Source organism: Trachinotus anak, unplaced genomic scaffold (genome assembly GCF_046630095.1).
Source record: "Trachinotus anak isolate AG129_WGS33_773 ecotype Australia unplaced genomic scaffold, CSIRO_AGI_Tana_v1 ptg000010l, whole genome shotgun sequence".
Taxonomy (NCBI): domain Eukaryota; kingdom Metazoa; phylum Chordata; class Actinopteri; order Carangiformes; family Carangidae; genus Trachinotus; species Trachinotus anak.
The window spans coordinates 7694018-7709465 of record NW_027273861.1 but is presented as its reverse complement, the minus strand read 5'-3'; the positions used below and the strand labels follow the sequence as shown (position 1 = coordinate 7709465).

Below are 15448 nucleotides of genomic sequence, written 5' to 3'. Positions count from 1 at the left end.
TATTTTAAATATATATATATATATATTTTAACTTAATTGAAAACCTGTACCTAAGGAAATATATTTCTCAGTATATCTGCCTCATGTAGTGGTAGATTTGGGAAATTTATACATTAAAAACTCTGAAGCAAAATATGTTAATATGAGAACTTTTTTTTTTTAAGGATAAACAGTAATTATTATCTAATAGCCTATATACCTGGAGCTTAGAGTGGACACCGCCACATGTAGTGATACTTCCAGTGGAGAACAAAAAAACATGGAACCAGTGGATGACACTTCCGAGGAATCCACTTCGTATCTAAAATGTCTTCACATTCAAAGTAATGAATTAACAATAAAAGCTTTGGGTGGTCTTGTGTTCCTGCCAATCCTCTGACACAGAGAGGACCCACTAAAGATCTGGCTGACAAGTATATGTGGTGCTGAAGCCCCATAATGAGCTTCAGACTGTGGAACAAAACCAACTCATTTGAATTTAGATGGTGTTTTGTAGATTTTGGTTGCTCTTATTGTTTAGTATGAGACTAAATTTCCTAACACAGGCAGTTATTATTCTACTCTCTAATGTAATGCATGAATGTAGCCTACATTTTTTTTCCCTAAACATCTGCCTCCATTAAGATGAACCACCTCCTAAACATACCAGCTCCAACCTGCTGCCTTTGATAGCACTGATCTAATAATTTCATTTTAGACTATAATAACACAAATATTACATTTGGTATTTTTTTAAAGCGTGGAAAACATAATTAGAAATAACCTTTTCAGACTAAATGAGACTTTCTCAGCTGACCGGAAACTCACCGGAAACAGGCGAGTCATCATCCCGGAAAGGGAAATGTCAACAAAATGAGGTGGTGTTTTTGAACATTTGGCAGAAAACAATACTGTTGCACACTCGTCCTGCGCAGGAGGACCACAAGGAGAGGTCATTGTGTGAGGTCTCAGGTTTTAAAGTCTTGAAACAGTAAGTTTGCGACTTAAAGTGAGCGGAGAGTCGCTGCCCACTGGCTGGTGTTATGTCATTTCACAACTAGCTGAACCGACCATGCTGTTATTCAAATGTCAGCTCCTAAAACAGATGTTACGTCGTTTATGTGTTGACACTGGCAGGAGGGTGAGTAAGTCCATAACTTTTACAGTGGTTAGCCCACACCATTGTAGGTGTGAATACAAAGCAGCCAGGGATGTTAGGTGAAGTGCGTGTGTGTGTTTTCAGAAGAAGCTAAAGCTAGCTAGCTCTGATTTCCACTGGAGCTTTAGCGGTGACTTGTTTTTTAATGGGCAGGTAGACGCAGAGAGGAGTAATGCCGCAGATTTTAACCTTGGTCTTAATAAATGTATACCTAATGTCAGCCATTTTTATCGCAGCTGTTTAATAACCATTTAATAACCGTTTAATTAACCCCATGAGCAGACCTGCAGTCCGCAGAGCTGCAGAGCTGCAGGTCACTGTCGCTGAGGCGGGGTGGCAGCGCATGACTTTTTTTCAGGAAATCAGCTGACAGACCTGGATGTCGGAAAGATCTGGAAAATATCCGTTTTGTTTTTTTCCCCCCCGAGATATTTCATAAAAAACATCGAGGCTTCACATAACCTTTGGCTTTCTTTCGTGTCATTTTGTGTCTAGATGTTTTCATCCTGCAAGAGGTGAAGATCTGCATTTATCCCCCTCAAATCTTGTCCGGATATGAGACTTCAAATTTTTGTTTTAGGCTGTTTTACTTATTGCCTTGATGTAGCTTCAATAATCTTAGCCTGTAAACATACCAAGATTATTAACTTGGCCTTAAGTCTTCATAGTAAGAGTCTGGAGTATTTTTTTAATATTTCTTTATTTACCTGCTGCCATAGCTTGTGGCTGATATTGTATTCACCTTGTGAGTCTTTGTGTGTCTGTGTCTTGTCATGGTGCTGGAGACACCCTCTGTAGCGGGCACTACCACAGAGGTGGTTTTGAGGGTTTTGACAGGTGTTTATGTCTGTCTCCCTGTGGACAGATTGTGTCACTGTGATAGTGTCACAACTGTGCAAGATGCAGTCATGATAATTTACAGGTGTGTAGCTGAGATCAAAATGAAAGCTGACCTTTTATTTAGTCCTGATATTTTCTTCAAGGTGTTGGTTGTGAATCACACTGTGCATTGCAGTCTATAAGGTCAAGAAGAGGAGTATTAACTTGACATACAATTCTTGCTACTGCAGCTTTAAACATTCGAGAAAGCCAAGCAGCTCTCCGCACTGACTGAATTATGCTCTCCTCATCCTTTTTAAGGTGATTCTGAAAGGCATGAATGACTTTGCAGTTCTCAACACGGGGCGGAAGATGCCCCTGCTTGGACTGGGAACTTGGAAGAGTGAGCCAGGAAAGGTACAGGCTTTACTTTTATCTTGTTTTTAATATGTTTGATAAATGTTCTTCTTTTATGTAATTTCTCTCCTAATAGCAGAGAGATAACATCTCAGCCTGTTCAGTTCCCCTCTGTCCTTCTTCCAAATGCAGAAATATATCTTTAATGTCACACATTAAAGCTGCACTAATTAACATTTTTATATTAACAACAGATCAAATTACTTTGTGTAATGTGAAACATTACAACCCTTGGAGAATTATCACTAGACTCTACAGTCTTGCTCCGTGGTGTGTTTTAGCATCTTGCAGCTCATGGTTATGGTTCCATGACCTGCAGCTTCACTGTTAATGGTTTAGTCGGACATTTCTCCTCAACCAGCCACAGCAGACAGCTGTTTTCAGCAAAAAGCACTAAAATCCCACTCAACACCAAAGACAGCTCAGTGCCAAAGACAGAGAAAGACAAAGTTAGTGACTAACTGAGCCAAATATTCCCCATCAGGAGTTGATGGAGACCAAAACAGAGATAAAGAGAAAGTTAATATTGGACCAGCCCTTGCCAGGTGGACAGACGGATGGCTCTAAATGAATACCTATGTCGCTAACTAACAAGATTACCATATCAACTTTATGAGGCGATGATATTTGGACGTTGTATGTTCTACTGCACCCACATGGCTGAAATATCATTTGATGCTGTTGTAAATACACAAGGTTTGACCTAATTTCACTTGAAATTTGAAAAATCTGTAAAATGTTTGTGTTTTTATGTTTCCCCATATTTCCTCCTGTTCAAATGCTGAATGTAAGAGATTGAATGTGTACTCAATTTTCAACAAGTTCCACACTTTAGCAGATGATGACCATGTCTGTGTATAATCTGTTATTGTTCCCTTTGTTAAGTCTGTGTTTAATTTGAACAGTCATCCTATTTTACGTCCATCACAGGTGAAACAGGCAGTTATTTGGGCCCTGGAAGCAGGGTATCGCCACATTGACTGTGCAGCCATTTATGGCAATGAGGTCGAGATCGGAGAAGCCCTACAAGAGACTCTCGGCCCCGGCAAGGTAAAACAGCTTCACTAAACTGCATTAGTATTGTTCAAATTTCAGTAAAAAAAATGTTTTTCCCATTAGACAAAATAACAGTAGTATGTCCATTGAGGACAATTGATAGCAGATACTGAAATCTCCGTCTTTCAGATTGCAGCTTGTACTTCTTATCTCTATTATCCTGAACTTTCAGTCCTTCCATAAAACTTCACCCCATGTTCAAACTATATCTGACATGTCACTGCACCAGTCACTGAGGCGAGAGGACGTGTTCATCACATCCAAGCTGTGGAACACCCGACATCACCCAGAAGACGTGGAGCCAGCCCTGCTGAAGACCCTGAAGGACCTGAAGCTGGAGTACCTGGACCTCTACCTCATCCACTGGCCCTATGCCTTCCAGTGAGCTCAACGCACTCCAAGCTCTAACTTGTTATCTTGACAAAACAGCTTTTTGTTCTCTTGAGATAACAAGATAAAGACAACATGGTCAGGAGAAAACATCTGTGTTATCCTGAGATAACAAGGCCATTAAGTCATCATCACAAGATGATGAGATAATTAACTTGATATTTTGAGACTGTGGGATTTAAAAAATGATTTGTGACAGAATAAATAGTTAAATATGAAAACATTTAAGTTATGACACTGCATTCATCTTCATGTTCTGCAGACCTTTAGGTGAAACTCACCAAAGGGCCATGATTCAAGAAAATAGGAAAAGGAAAACTACAGATTTTTTTACTTGAGTCTGTCCTTGGTTGTTCTTTCCTTGAAATGTGGCTCCCTCTTTGTACCCACCAGGCGAGGAGATGTTACTTTCCCCAGAAAGGAGGACGGCACCTTGCTGTACGATGACATAGACTACAAGCTGACCTGGGCTGCCATGGAGAAGCTGGTGGGGAAGGGTCTCGTCCGATCCATCGGCCTGTCCAACTTCAACAGTCGGCAGATCGACGACATCCTGTCCGTTGCCAGCATCAAACCAACTGTCCTACAGGTACAGGATGTTTGTGATGATAAAAAAAAAAAAAGTTGACTGAAACTGCACCAAACAGCGTAAGTGAGAAATTAGCTTCAAAATGTCTGAAGTCACACTGGTGTCCCTGTATTTTGGTTGGACAGGTAGAGAGCCACCCCTACCTGTCCCAGGTAGAACTGCTGGCCCACTGTCGGGACCGGGGTCTGGTGATGACGGCCTACAGCCCTCTGGGCTCCCCTGACCGGGCCTGGAAACATCCAGATGAACCCGTTCTGCTCCAGGAGCCTGTGATCGCCTCCCTCGCAGAGAAATATAAAAAGACCCCGGCTCAGATTATTCTGAGGTAATTTCACTGTGCAGTTCCCTGCAGTTGTTTTTACCAACCAATACACTTTTTCTGCCAAGGTGTTTTTGAACTCTTAAGACATTATATTTCCTTAGATCAGAAAAGTCTTGTAAGTTTTCAGGTTGAAGCTCTGGAAACAATTCTTTAATCCCAAGGTTTTCATATATTTGTAGCACAATAAGCATCCTAACCTCTTTACTAAATCACTTGATAGTATATGTTTTTATACATCAGCCAAACGCTACTGGTTTTTAACAGTTTGACTCCCTATTAAGCATTTTTTAATTGATTCCATGTAGCATTAAAGTTTTGAAGCCACATTCCTGAAACCTTCCTGATACTCTGATCCATTGAAAGTTAAAGTGAAAGCACAAAGAAGAAAACGTAACCTCCTTTGTAGAGTTAAAAACTGCTGCAAGTGAGGAAACAAAACCAAGTATAGAAACAAGCTGTAAATTGAAGGTGATCTACAATCAGCGTCTCCATAACGTAATGTCAGAGTACACTGACAGGTTTATTTTTCTAATGTAAAATGTCCAACTTTCACAATTCTCTATTGTGTTTACTTTGTAGTTTTGTGTTTGTGTAAAAAAGATTTTAGACTCTTTATTACTGCATTGGTGTCAGCATCACTCAATTAAAAACAACCAAAATTACACCTACTGCCATGCTTTGAAAAACTGGTATAAATTGTCAGGTGTATGTGATTTGTGGTAACGGTGGTTAAGGTCAAGCGCCTCTCCAGTGACTGTACATTTTATGACAAGTCTGTTGTATCTGCAGGTGGCAGACACAGCGTGGAGTGGTAACAATCCCCAAGAGTGTGACCGAGTCACGCATCAAAGAGAACATTCAGGTGGAATAAAATTTGGAGTCATTGCCATTCGTCTTCATTTCAATGTTATGAAGCTTTTCATGGATGGTCTTCTTAATGCAGAATGTGACGATTTAATTTTCTGCTGTCAGGTGTTTGACTTCACCCTTGAGGCAGAGGAAATGAAAAGTATTACTGCACTCAACAAAGGCTGGCGTTACATTGTACCAATGATTGAAGTAAGTGGGTTTTATGTACTTAATGTCCTGTCTGTTTGAGTTTGTATAATTTCTCTTTGTAGTATTTGTATAATAACATACAGGAGCCTGTGATTAAGTACTAATCACCATCCAGCAAGGTCTGAGTATGATTTAAATTGTATAGAAGTTAATGTGATGAATCATGAATGTGATGACGATGATGGATTTTTATTCTGGCAAGGGTAAAGGGAGCAAAATTCAATGTAAAGGATATTTTGACATTAAATATTATCATCCCTACTCAAGCAGATTGGTGAATATCAGAAACAGATAAGTGACAGTCTGGCTTTGGAAACCAGTTTGGGGTGAACATAAACGCATTACTGAAGAGCAGAGGGAAAGGTTTCAAGCTTTGATTTGGATGTTGCAGGTGGAGGGAAAGCGTGTTCCCAGGGATGCAGGACATCCTCACTACCCTTTCAACGACCCCTACTGACGACTCACACTACAGCTCAAATTTGTGCCTTCAACAACCCGATCAAAATCACCCTCCCACATCACTGGTACATTTTTCTGGAATCTGCCATTGGAAGTTGTCTTAAGGTCATGTCAAATCCTGCACTTATCATTAAAACTTCTGAAGTTACTGTTGGTGGTGAAGACTGGGAAGTCTTGTATGATTGTAAACGTACTGTATGTGTTATTTTTTAAATAAACATTTTGTTACTTCAATTGGAAGTGTCTTTATTTGACCAGTTGATTGTTGATGAATAAACGTCTGTGGAACAATGTGGTGTTGTGCAGTGTAGAAATGTCAGTCAAACTATAAATGTACAATCTGGATTTAAACACAGTACAGCAGACAAAGTTTGTTTCCAAGACACAGAGTTTTTCTATGTGAACTGTGCAGTGGCACTAAAAAAACTTTAGTTGTTCTGTTCCTCAGAGGTAGATAAGCTTTAGTTACTTGCTTTATATTATTTCACCAGCAAAGTGTTGGTGTTTCATCGCCTTAAAATCACTCAATGAATTCTTTTAAAACATCTGATGCATTCACACATGCTAATGTCACATGATTTGACACTGACACAAATTTAAAACAATGTATGACATGATTTTGTGACCAGAGACTCATGATCTTAGAGCGCGCTTTACAGAAGAATCAGTTTAAATCTCCACGGCATAATCAACAACAAATATAATTCCATTGTAGAAAATTGGTATGAAATCTTTTAAGAAGAGATGGCAAATGTCTCTTGCTGTGTACATGGGGGTTCAGTAATCCAGTCTGACCCTACATCAGCTGTCACAGTGCTGATAGTCTCATCTCCTGCAGCACCTCCTCTAAGGCTTCCTCCAGTGTGAGTTTTGGAGGTCTGTGCTTGCGAATGTACTGTGGAAAGAATGGAAAACATGAGTTAACTACAGCTTTAAGAAAGCCGCATTTTAGTCTTTTCCCTATAGTCTGGAGTTTGAATATAATACCTGACTGGTTTCAATTCAGTTTACCAGTCTGTTTCATGACACTGACTGATCTTCCACTAAAATGAGTGACCGGCTACATCACTGTGAGTGAATGCAGGAAAGTTGTGTATGCAGTAAATTTCATACAATGCAGAGAGATACATGTTATTGTTATTCAGCCAATGATGCTTTCAACCAGTGATACAACAGTAATTTCCTTTGCTGAGCAAAACTTTGCAGCATCAGCTATAAATCAGGATTTTTCATAAGTACATACTAGAGTGTCATTGTGCGTGTGCGTAAGTTGTATCCTTTACCTCCTTGGTGTCCTCCAGCGTGGTGTACCTGTAGTTTGGTGGCTCCAGGCTCTGCACCAGGCTGGAGTGAAGGTGTCGGCTGCTCTCGATGAACCGCCTCGTCATGGCGAGCTGTTGTTTCAGCATTTCATTGAGTACAAATACAGTTGGATTGAAGGTGCTGAGAGCTGAGGAGGGGACACACATGAAAACACACATCATGAGTGTTTCTAAGCACAGAGTATCTTTACATCTGCACAGGGTTGATAGCACATGCTGTGTTACTTTAAGGATCGTGCCACTATCACTGCCACTAGTGTGAGATGAAATGAACTAAATGATTGTCTTCATCAATGCACCAATTTGTTTTAATTGAAGATTTAGTATCACTAGATACAAGTACTGTTCCAGATAAACACTGTGTTGAAGTTTATTACAAAAAATATTTGGATAAATCCATAAAAACATTTGTTGAACTGTTTTACTGTAACCAAAGTCTAGAAAGCAGCTCCAAGCTGCTTCAATAGCATTTCAACAACAGATGGTGCTACAGCAACATGAGAAATGGAAATGGCCCAACCTCAGTGGTCATGAGTCTGACTCGGCTGAAATTTTGTCTTATTCTTGTTAAGCAAATCCCAGATAGTCCCCCAGAGGACTTCTCAAAAATCCTGGCTTCCATCAGCAAACTGGCATTTCTGTGCATGTATGTGTATATTGTGATGTAGATCCAGGTTTTAAACTACTAAACATTTTCTACTATAAAAATAATCAATCTAAAGGATGGTCTTGATCGAGGGAGATTTTCTACGAGTGCTTTCCGGAGTTCTACATGTATTTATGTTGCATCTCATTCTCTTTTTAATTGGGTCTTACCTGCCACTGTTTCTGCACTAAGAGTATGAGCAGCCACAGGGGTGGGATTCGTGTAGGCTATGCCCAGTGGACGTTCAAATGTAGCCATACCTGCAGAGAGAGGGAGTCAGAGATCAGATATATATAAATGACTGTTGCATGTTTAAACCTTGGGTGATACTTACTGTATATGACACATGTAGCACTTTGTCAAACTAATCTTGATAACTTGATGATTAACATAATGAAATGTGACCACAGTGGCCTCTATTGCATCTTAAATACATCTCACAGCAGACTAACCAGTGGGCCGTGTGTTCGCCGTGGTATCAGGTTGGGTCTGTACAGCTGCCTCTTTTAAAACCTTTCTAGCTGAAGCACGCCTCCTCCACTGGTGACCTGAGGTCCGGCTGCGGTGTGATACTGAGGATCTGGAGTCCATGCTTCTGCTTAATGGGTCTGCCGTTTGACTTCGATTTGTGGTCCGTGAGGTTGTGTCCGAGAAAGTACTTGAGTAATCATCTTCTGTCCTCTCACAGGATACGTCTGAATTCAAAGCCTCCTCTCTGACCCCTGATGCTACCTCCACTTCATCTCCATCTCCTTGCAAGTGCTCTGAAACCTGGCTCGCACTGTAATTTGGCTCTGTCCTGCTCTCACTCTCAAAGTCACTTTGGTAGTTTAGCACATCCTCCTCCTGATCTTGTTCCTCTTCCTTGTCCTCCTCTCTCAATCTTGTTGGCTGCTGTTGTTTGTTCGAGGATGCAGGAATAGAGGTGCTGTGTTTTGCTTCTCTCTGTTTATGCAGCAAAAAGCAAGAAAAAACCTCAGTCCTTCAGAGAATCCAGAGATTCCCCGCCAAGAGTGAACAAGCTCAAACTTACTATAATTAATGTGAATTTTTTCCAACTTTTGGATGCATAAGAATAGCTACTGTAATAATTCAGTTATCACCCTCACAGCTGTTTTCTCCCCATATACAGTGAAGACAGGTTAAGTCAGTTTTGTTTATATAGCCCAGTATCACAAATCACAAATTTGCCTTGAGGGGCTTTACAGCATATGACACCATCTATTGTTAGACCCTTGATTCAGATCAAGAAAAGTTCTATAATTCAATATTAAATCAATAGCAACAACAGTCTTATCAAATGAGGGTGCTCTTCAGCTGCCAAATGCTGACCTTAGTCATCAGCTTGATTCCAACTTTGTCTGATGTTTGATGTTAGGCAGGTAGTGTACAATGGGTTTATCAGAGTGTGACTGACGGACACTAAAATGCTTATTAGAGCTCAGGAAAAACTGTAACTTTATCTGTAAAGTTGTTAGACTGCTTATTGTGTAGGTAGAAATGATGGCCCAAATAACATGAACAAGAACTATTAAGTTTGCTTTTTCAAAGTAAACTTTCCTTACTTCAAGCTACATTTACTTTAAGGCCATTAATCATCTCAATATAGTATGTATCCAATTAGCTTTGTACAATACACACACAACTAACATGTAATATATTAAAACAATTTAGTTTTTCATGCTGCTCATTCATTCCTCACCTCCTTCTTTGGTGTTTCTTCTGTAAATCCAAAGGTAGCAGGGACTAGGTCATCTAATGTCATCACATTTACCTTGAAGTCTGCAACAGCACAAGATCATAACAGAAGGTTATAAAATGTATAATATGACTGTATATCAACCCAACTGTCATGTGCACTAGTAATACATTAGGCACCGAATATACACTAAAAACAAAAAGTAGAAAATGATGATGGCTGCTGCATCACTGACTTAAATCTCATAACACATGTCAGATTGTATAACAATACCTGCATAATTTCTTCCTGAAAACATAAGAATGGTGCCTAAACATTAAAAAAAAGAGAGCTTGTCATAAACTTGCGATGCCCTGCAAAGCAGCTCTATGTTAATACTCTGCAATACTAGATTTATGTACCTTGTCCTCCATCTGGGATGCATGAGATAAGAGTGAAGAAAATGATTAATGAACAGAAGAACCATGTTACTGTTCTTGTAAGCAAAACAACAAGCTGAGCTTTTAGTCATCAGTAAATCATTAAATCAATATATTATAATAATAATACTGTGACACTGGTATTATTGGTATACACTGATTTTAGGTTCGCCTGACTATTCTGTAACTAACTGTGGTCTGTCCTGATGCCCTGATGAACTCCTCTCACCTTCAGAGGAAGCGAAACTCATCTCACTGTGTGGATCTTCAGAGCCGGGCCCCACAGGAAAGAGCTCCTCCAGAGAGAGCACCTCACTGCGGCCTGACATAGAGGAGAGGGAACGCCCCGGACTGCCCGCCCTGTCAGGAGAGTTCAGTCTCCTCGGAGGAGAAGGGGAGGCGTGAGGAGGAGAGGGGGAAGGAGAGAGCACAGAGGGGCTGAAATGGGCCTGAGCCTGGCCAGTGAATCGAAAAGGAGAACTACGGTGGGAGGGAGAGGCAGGAGAGCGAGGGGGTGCTCTGTTGGAGGGTGACGAAGGACAAACAGCAGCCGGAGGAGGTGTGGGTGTGGAGTGGACCTTCTGACTGCTTTTGCTTGATATCTGTAGGAAAGGAAAGCACAGCATTGGTGCACACATACATGCTCTGTCAACAGCTAACATGTTAAAATCTGCAAAAAAAAGAGGAACAGGGCTCAGATCACACCTAGCCCCCCGGCTGTGCTGAGTTCCATACCACACTAACACTGAGAAGATTTATGAATGTGGCGTGAATATGACAAAATAAAGTAAACTGAAAGTCAGTATGCATACTAAAATAGGCCTGATTTTTGAGTGTGCTTGAGTGTACACTACTGCCCCACAATCCACTGCACAAAGGAAACTGAGGAGCACTTCACAGTCACAAAACACAATGTACTGTAAATTGTGGATGGTGGTAAAACCTAAAAAAAACAAACCAATTTTAAAGTCTTTCAGTGACAGACAAGCATCTGTACAAAACTCTAAAGTACACGGATTTCTTGTGTACCTACTGTGTCATTAATATGAATACATTCTGTATACACTCAGTATCTAGTATGAAATTGGGAAACATTTTCTGACTCCGTAACTGCATTACTCTTTGCATCACCTGAAGCATGACGGGACTGAAGTGGCAAACTCAAAACATTTACATATTCTACACTATCAGTACATGTTTTGACAGAAGAAAGGTTCAGAATATCCCATCAACCTGTGTCTTATATCCCTAGTGTACTGACACTTGCCTCATATACAAATGTTTGCTGTTCTGAAAAAATCTACTTGTGTTGTTTCTACTTGTGAGCCATGTCAAAGATAGATTTTCATAATTTTTCCAAATTAAAAATAATTTTAAATTGTCTAAATTATTTTCTTTTACAGGAAAAATGTTTCTGAATATGCGTAGAACATGTGGAATGGTGGCACTAGTACAACATATATTGAAAATAACAATATATAGCATGCCTATCTAAGACACGTGGTGACTATGACATATGACAGTAAATAAAGGAAGTGGAAGCTCAGTAAAAACAGTCCAGGGCGCAACGTTGATGGGTACCTTGTCCACTGTTCTTGTGGTAGAGGGTCTCCTAGGTCTCAACAAGCTGTCGTCTGTTGAGTCCAAAGAGTCTCCAAGCAGTTTCCTCATGTCCTCCTCATCACTTTCCAGACTCACGCCACTCACTATTCTCAATGACTTCATCTCCAAACCTGCTGAAGGGATTACAGCACCAGCAGCTCTGGACCTAGACCTGACACCAACATCTGGGCCTTTTTGAGACCCAGGAGCAGCGGTGTTAGTACTGTCAACAGCTACAGCCGCCTTGTTCTTGAGGAAACGTCTCCCCTTCGGACTCTGGTCAGTGCTGGACTGTGCTGAGTCTGGCATAGAGCCCTCCAGGGACTGGGAAGCTGCTTCTGGTTGCGGTGAGATTCCCTGTCTGGCCTGTTCCTGGGCCTGTTTACGGCTGCGGATACGGCTCTCAATTTGAGCCAGTCTACTCAAAGCAGCAGTCTGGGAGCCAAGCCTGGAAGATGACATATAACTGACCAGACAGGGTGAGAGGGATGCACAAAGAAAAAATGTTTCAGCAGTGATTATCTGAACTGAAATATTCATTCTTTCACTCCTGTACTCATTATTAATACTGTTTCTTTTATATCTACACTGTACCAGACGTACCCTGGTTCAGGATTCTGCTGCATTTGGCTCTTGTGAACAGGTGACTGGCTGCAGTTGGTTGCAGGCGGTGGAGCCTTCTTCAAGAACCTGCTCCTGCCACCTCCCAGAGAGCTCTGAGGTCTGAGGTCCTGACAGACGAAAACAAGACGAGCTCAGCCAGCATCGCAAAAAGTGGAAGCTCGTTGTCAAACTGGCCTCACAAACGTCCCTCTGTTATAGTTTTTATGTTCTGAGCAACATGGCATCGAGTAGGCCACAATTATTTTTAAAGTTGTTTACCTCGGTCGAACCCCCATCTCTTCCCTGGCTCTTCTCAGGAGCAACAGAGCGCACAGTGTCAGCTCCATTCGTAGGCGCTGAGCTGACCGAGGACAGGTCACTCAGATCTGAGAATACAGTCTGGGTATTTGGTGGAGCAGATCTGGTTGTCAGAGGCCCACCCGCAGCACCCTAAGGACAAGGAGAGGAGTGACAATCCAAGTTTCTGGTTTTGAAGAGTGCAGTGGAGTTTGCTTTACTCGTCAATAGTGGAAAACACATACATTCACTGAAGTTCTGCACTCAAGTACCGTTTTGATGTAAGTGTACTTTACTCTCCATTATTTTATATTCTTCTTTTACTGCTTGTCAGAGGAATGTTGTACTTTTTACTCCACATCAGTAACCTGACTGACTGTAACTTTGTGAATTCAGATTTGACCTAAAAAACATATGAACATCAATCTGCAGCAACGTTCAAATGCTGTTCACGCATTAATGTATCAATACTAATAATTCAATGGTATAATATGTAATAGGAACCTGACACACTCTGACAGGGTTCATTCTGGATAGTATTTTTACTTTTTATAGTTCAGTACATTTAGGTGACAATACTTCTGCATTTTTACTTGGTTTTACTTTGAATACAGACTTTGATTATTTAGGGGACTTAACATGTTATTACTACTTTGCTAAACACTTTGAATACTTCCTCCAGCACTGCTACCTGCACATACGTGTGTAGACTACCGTTAAAATCTAAATCTCTACAAAGCATCGCCGCAGACTCACTGTATGTGCCCCCTGTGAGGGCCCAGCGTCTCCTCGGCTGTTCCTCTTGGCGGACAGCAGAGCCTGAGCTCGGTCCAGAGCAGAGCTTCGACCGGCCCGTTTCCACATCTTCAAACTGACGCTCTTCCTACCGCCGTTTGGCTAGCTGTCCGTCACTGTGTCGTTCACGCGTTATCTTAACGGCAGCTGCGTTACAGATGGTATTGTTAGCTAGCTAGTGGCTAAATACACACGGTGCACTTTAATAAAAAGTCCGTAAAAGATAAATTTGACGACCCTCTACGACCCTTTATAGCTAAAAGTAAAGCTGTGCACATTGTAACCAGCTTCTAGCTCTATAATGCCCACTTTGTAGGTAGTGACTACTCAAGCGTCCCTTGTTTCCATGGAGGAGCGTCCTCCTTCTTCTTCTTCTCTTTCCTTATTGTTCTTCTTCTACTTCTTCTTTGTCCTCGGGGACAGTCAGTTCCTCACCGGAGTATTAGCGCCACCAACTGTTCATTGTGTGAAAACAGTTCAATTCTGTGTATGTAACTAAACCTATTTGAAGATATTTTCAGTGGTAAGAGACAAATATATGAAGCTGTCATATAAACATTATCTGTAACATAATCACAATCTTATGTTTATGTTATAGACATAGGATTTTACATACTGTTTTTATGTCAAACATGGGTCTAGTCAGCTCTGCATATTTGACACCAAATTACATCTTAGGACAAAGACAGAAATCAGCTGCTACTCTGTGATGATCTAGTTTCACTACATTTATTTTTAAGTGTTGTAAAATCCTTGATCCTTAATGATAACCCGCAGCCAGCTGCAGAGACCCGCTCAAGTCCAGTTCTTCCTTTCTGTCTTCCATTTTTTCCATAATCACTTTGTGTAATAACAATGATCTCGTTTTAGCTGTACTATGCCATCAACAATATAAAGGAAAATGTCCCTGCAGTTCTCCCCCTGAGCTTCAGTCATTCAGGCAATGCCCACGTTTTCATCACCTTGGCTATGGCATTGTTCCCTTATTATTCAATATACTATGTGTTGTTATGACATTTTCTGGTGCTTAAACATCCTTGTATCCTTGAATCAAAGTGCTGCCTCCACAAGTACAAAAACAATCCCTCTTAATTACATTTTAGCTCCAGCAAGGACACTGCAGTCATACTCTTAATATTAACAGCTGGTGACGCAAGGCAAAAATTGGGACGCAGCTTATATATTCAGACAGCACCAGAAAATGACAAACTCACTATAAAATAGACTATATAGGAAGTAGTGAGTGATTTTGGACATAGCCCAGGAACAGGTGTGTAAGTGGGCAGGGAAACTCAGGTGATAGAGTACGAGAAACTGGTGAACAGATGGGTATGGAGACAGGAAAAAAGTCCCAGAACATCTGGTGAGCAGATGTAAAATGGCAGGTCTGGGGAGATGAACTTGCAGATCACTGTATCCCAGTTTCCATCAGTCCTATCCTGTAGACACCGACTTCAGCAGGAACTACCACAGGAGGAGTTTTGAATACTTTGGTTTATATGTATTTTTGTCTGTGAACAGATTTTGGGCCCTTAATAGCATCACAACAGTGTAAAATACAGTCACAAAACTTCACAGGTGTGCTGCTGTGATGAAAACCAGTGAATCTAAGAGTTTGAATATGGGTGTGAGGGGCTGACCCCCCCATGAGTACTCATGTAGTAATCTAGTAATAATTACCAAGTACTCACAGGTCAGAATATAAATGTAGACAGTTATTGCAGCTGGTGTGATCCCACGAAGATGGGACAAAGTTATTATCATTACAGTTTTCTCCAGTAAACATTATTAGGGATCAGCATATGCTGACGAAACC

General features: G+C 40.9%; 2 protein-coding genes across 5 annotated transcripts; one reads left to right on the top strand and one right to left on the bottom strand.

Moving 5' to 3' along the window:
- The first annotated feature begins 761 nt into the window (after positions 1-761).
- akr1a1b (aldo-keto reductase family 1, member A1b (aldehyde reductase)) lies at positions 762-6483 on the top strand. Of its 3 annotated transcripts, none has more exons than XM_071487307.1 (9): positions 762-857; positions 2279-2374; positions 3305-3424; positions 3660-3811; positions 4214-4409; positions 4535-4734; positions 5521-5593; positions 5704-5790; positions 6182-6483. In XM_071487307.1, exons 1-9 carry the CDS (start codon positions 777-779, stop codon positions 6245-6247), a joined length of 1071 nt encoding a protein of 356 aa, XP_071343408.1. In that variant the 5' UTR covers positions 762-776; the 3' UTR covers positions 6248-6483. The 3 variants fall into 3 exon arrangements, with proteins under 3 accessions (XP_071343408.1, XP_071343410.1, XP_071343409.1); XM_071487309.1 differs by having other exon boundaries at positions 813-970; XM_071487308.1 differs by lacking the exon at positions 762-857 and adding an exon at positions 989-1120.
- cunh19orf44 (chromosome unknown C19orf44 homolog) lies at positions 6479-14037 on the bottom strand. Of its 2 annotated transcripts, none has more exons than XM_071487303.1 (10): positions 13594-14037; positions 12820-12990; positions 12541-12668; positions 11917-12385; positions 10565-10937; positions 9920-9999; positions 8670-9162; positions 8388-8477; positions 7533-7699; positions 6479-7144 (listed from the first exon to the last, which is right to left on the bottom strand). In XM_071487303.1, the coding sequence occupies exons 1-10, from the start codon at positions 13699-13701 to the stop codon at positions 7058-7060; spliced, it is 2166 nt and encodes a 721-aa protein (XP_071343404.1). In that variant the 5' UTR covers positions 13702-14037; the 3' UTR covers positions 6479-7057. The 2 variants fall into 2 exon arrangements, with proteins under 2 accessions (XP_071343404.1, XP_071343403.1); XM_071487302.1 differs by having other exon boundaries at positions 11917-12403; positions 13594-14036.
- Between the last annotated feature and the right edge of the window lie 1411 nt (positions 14038-15448).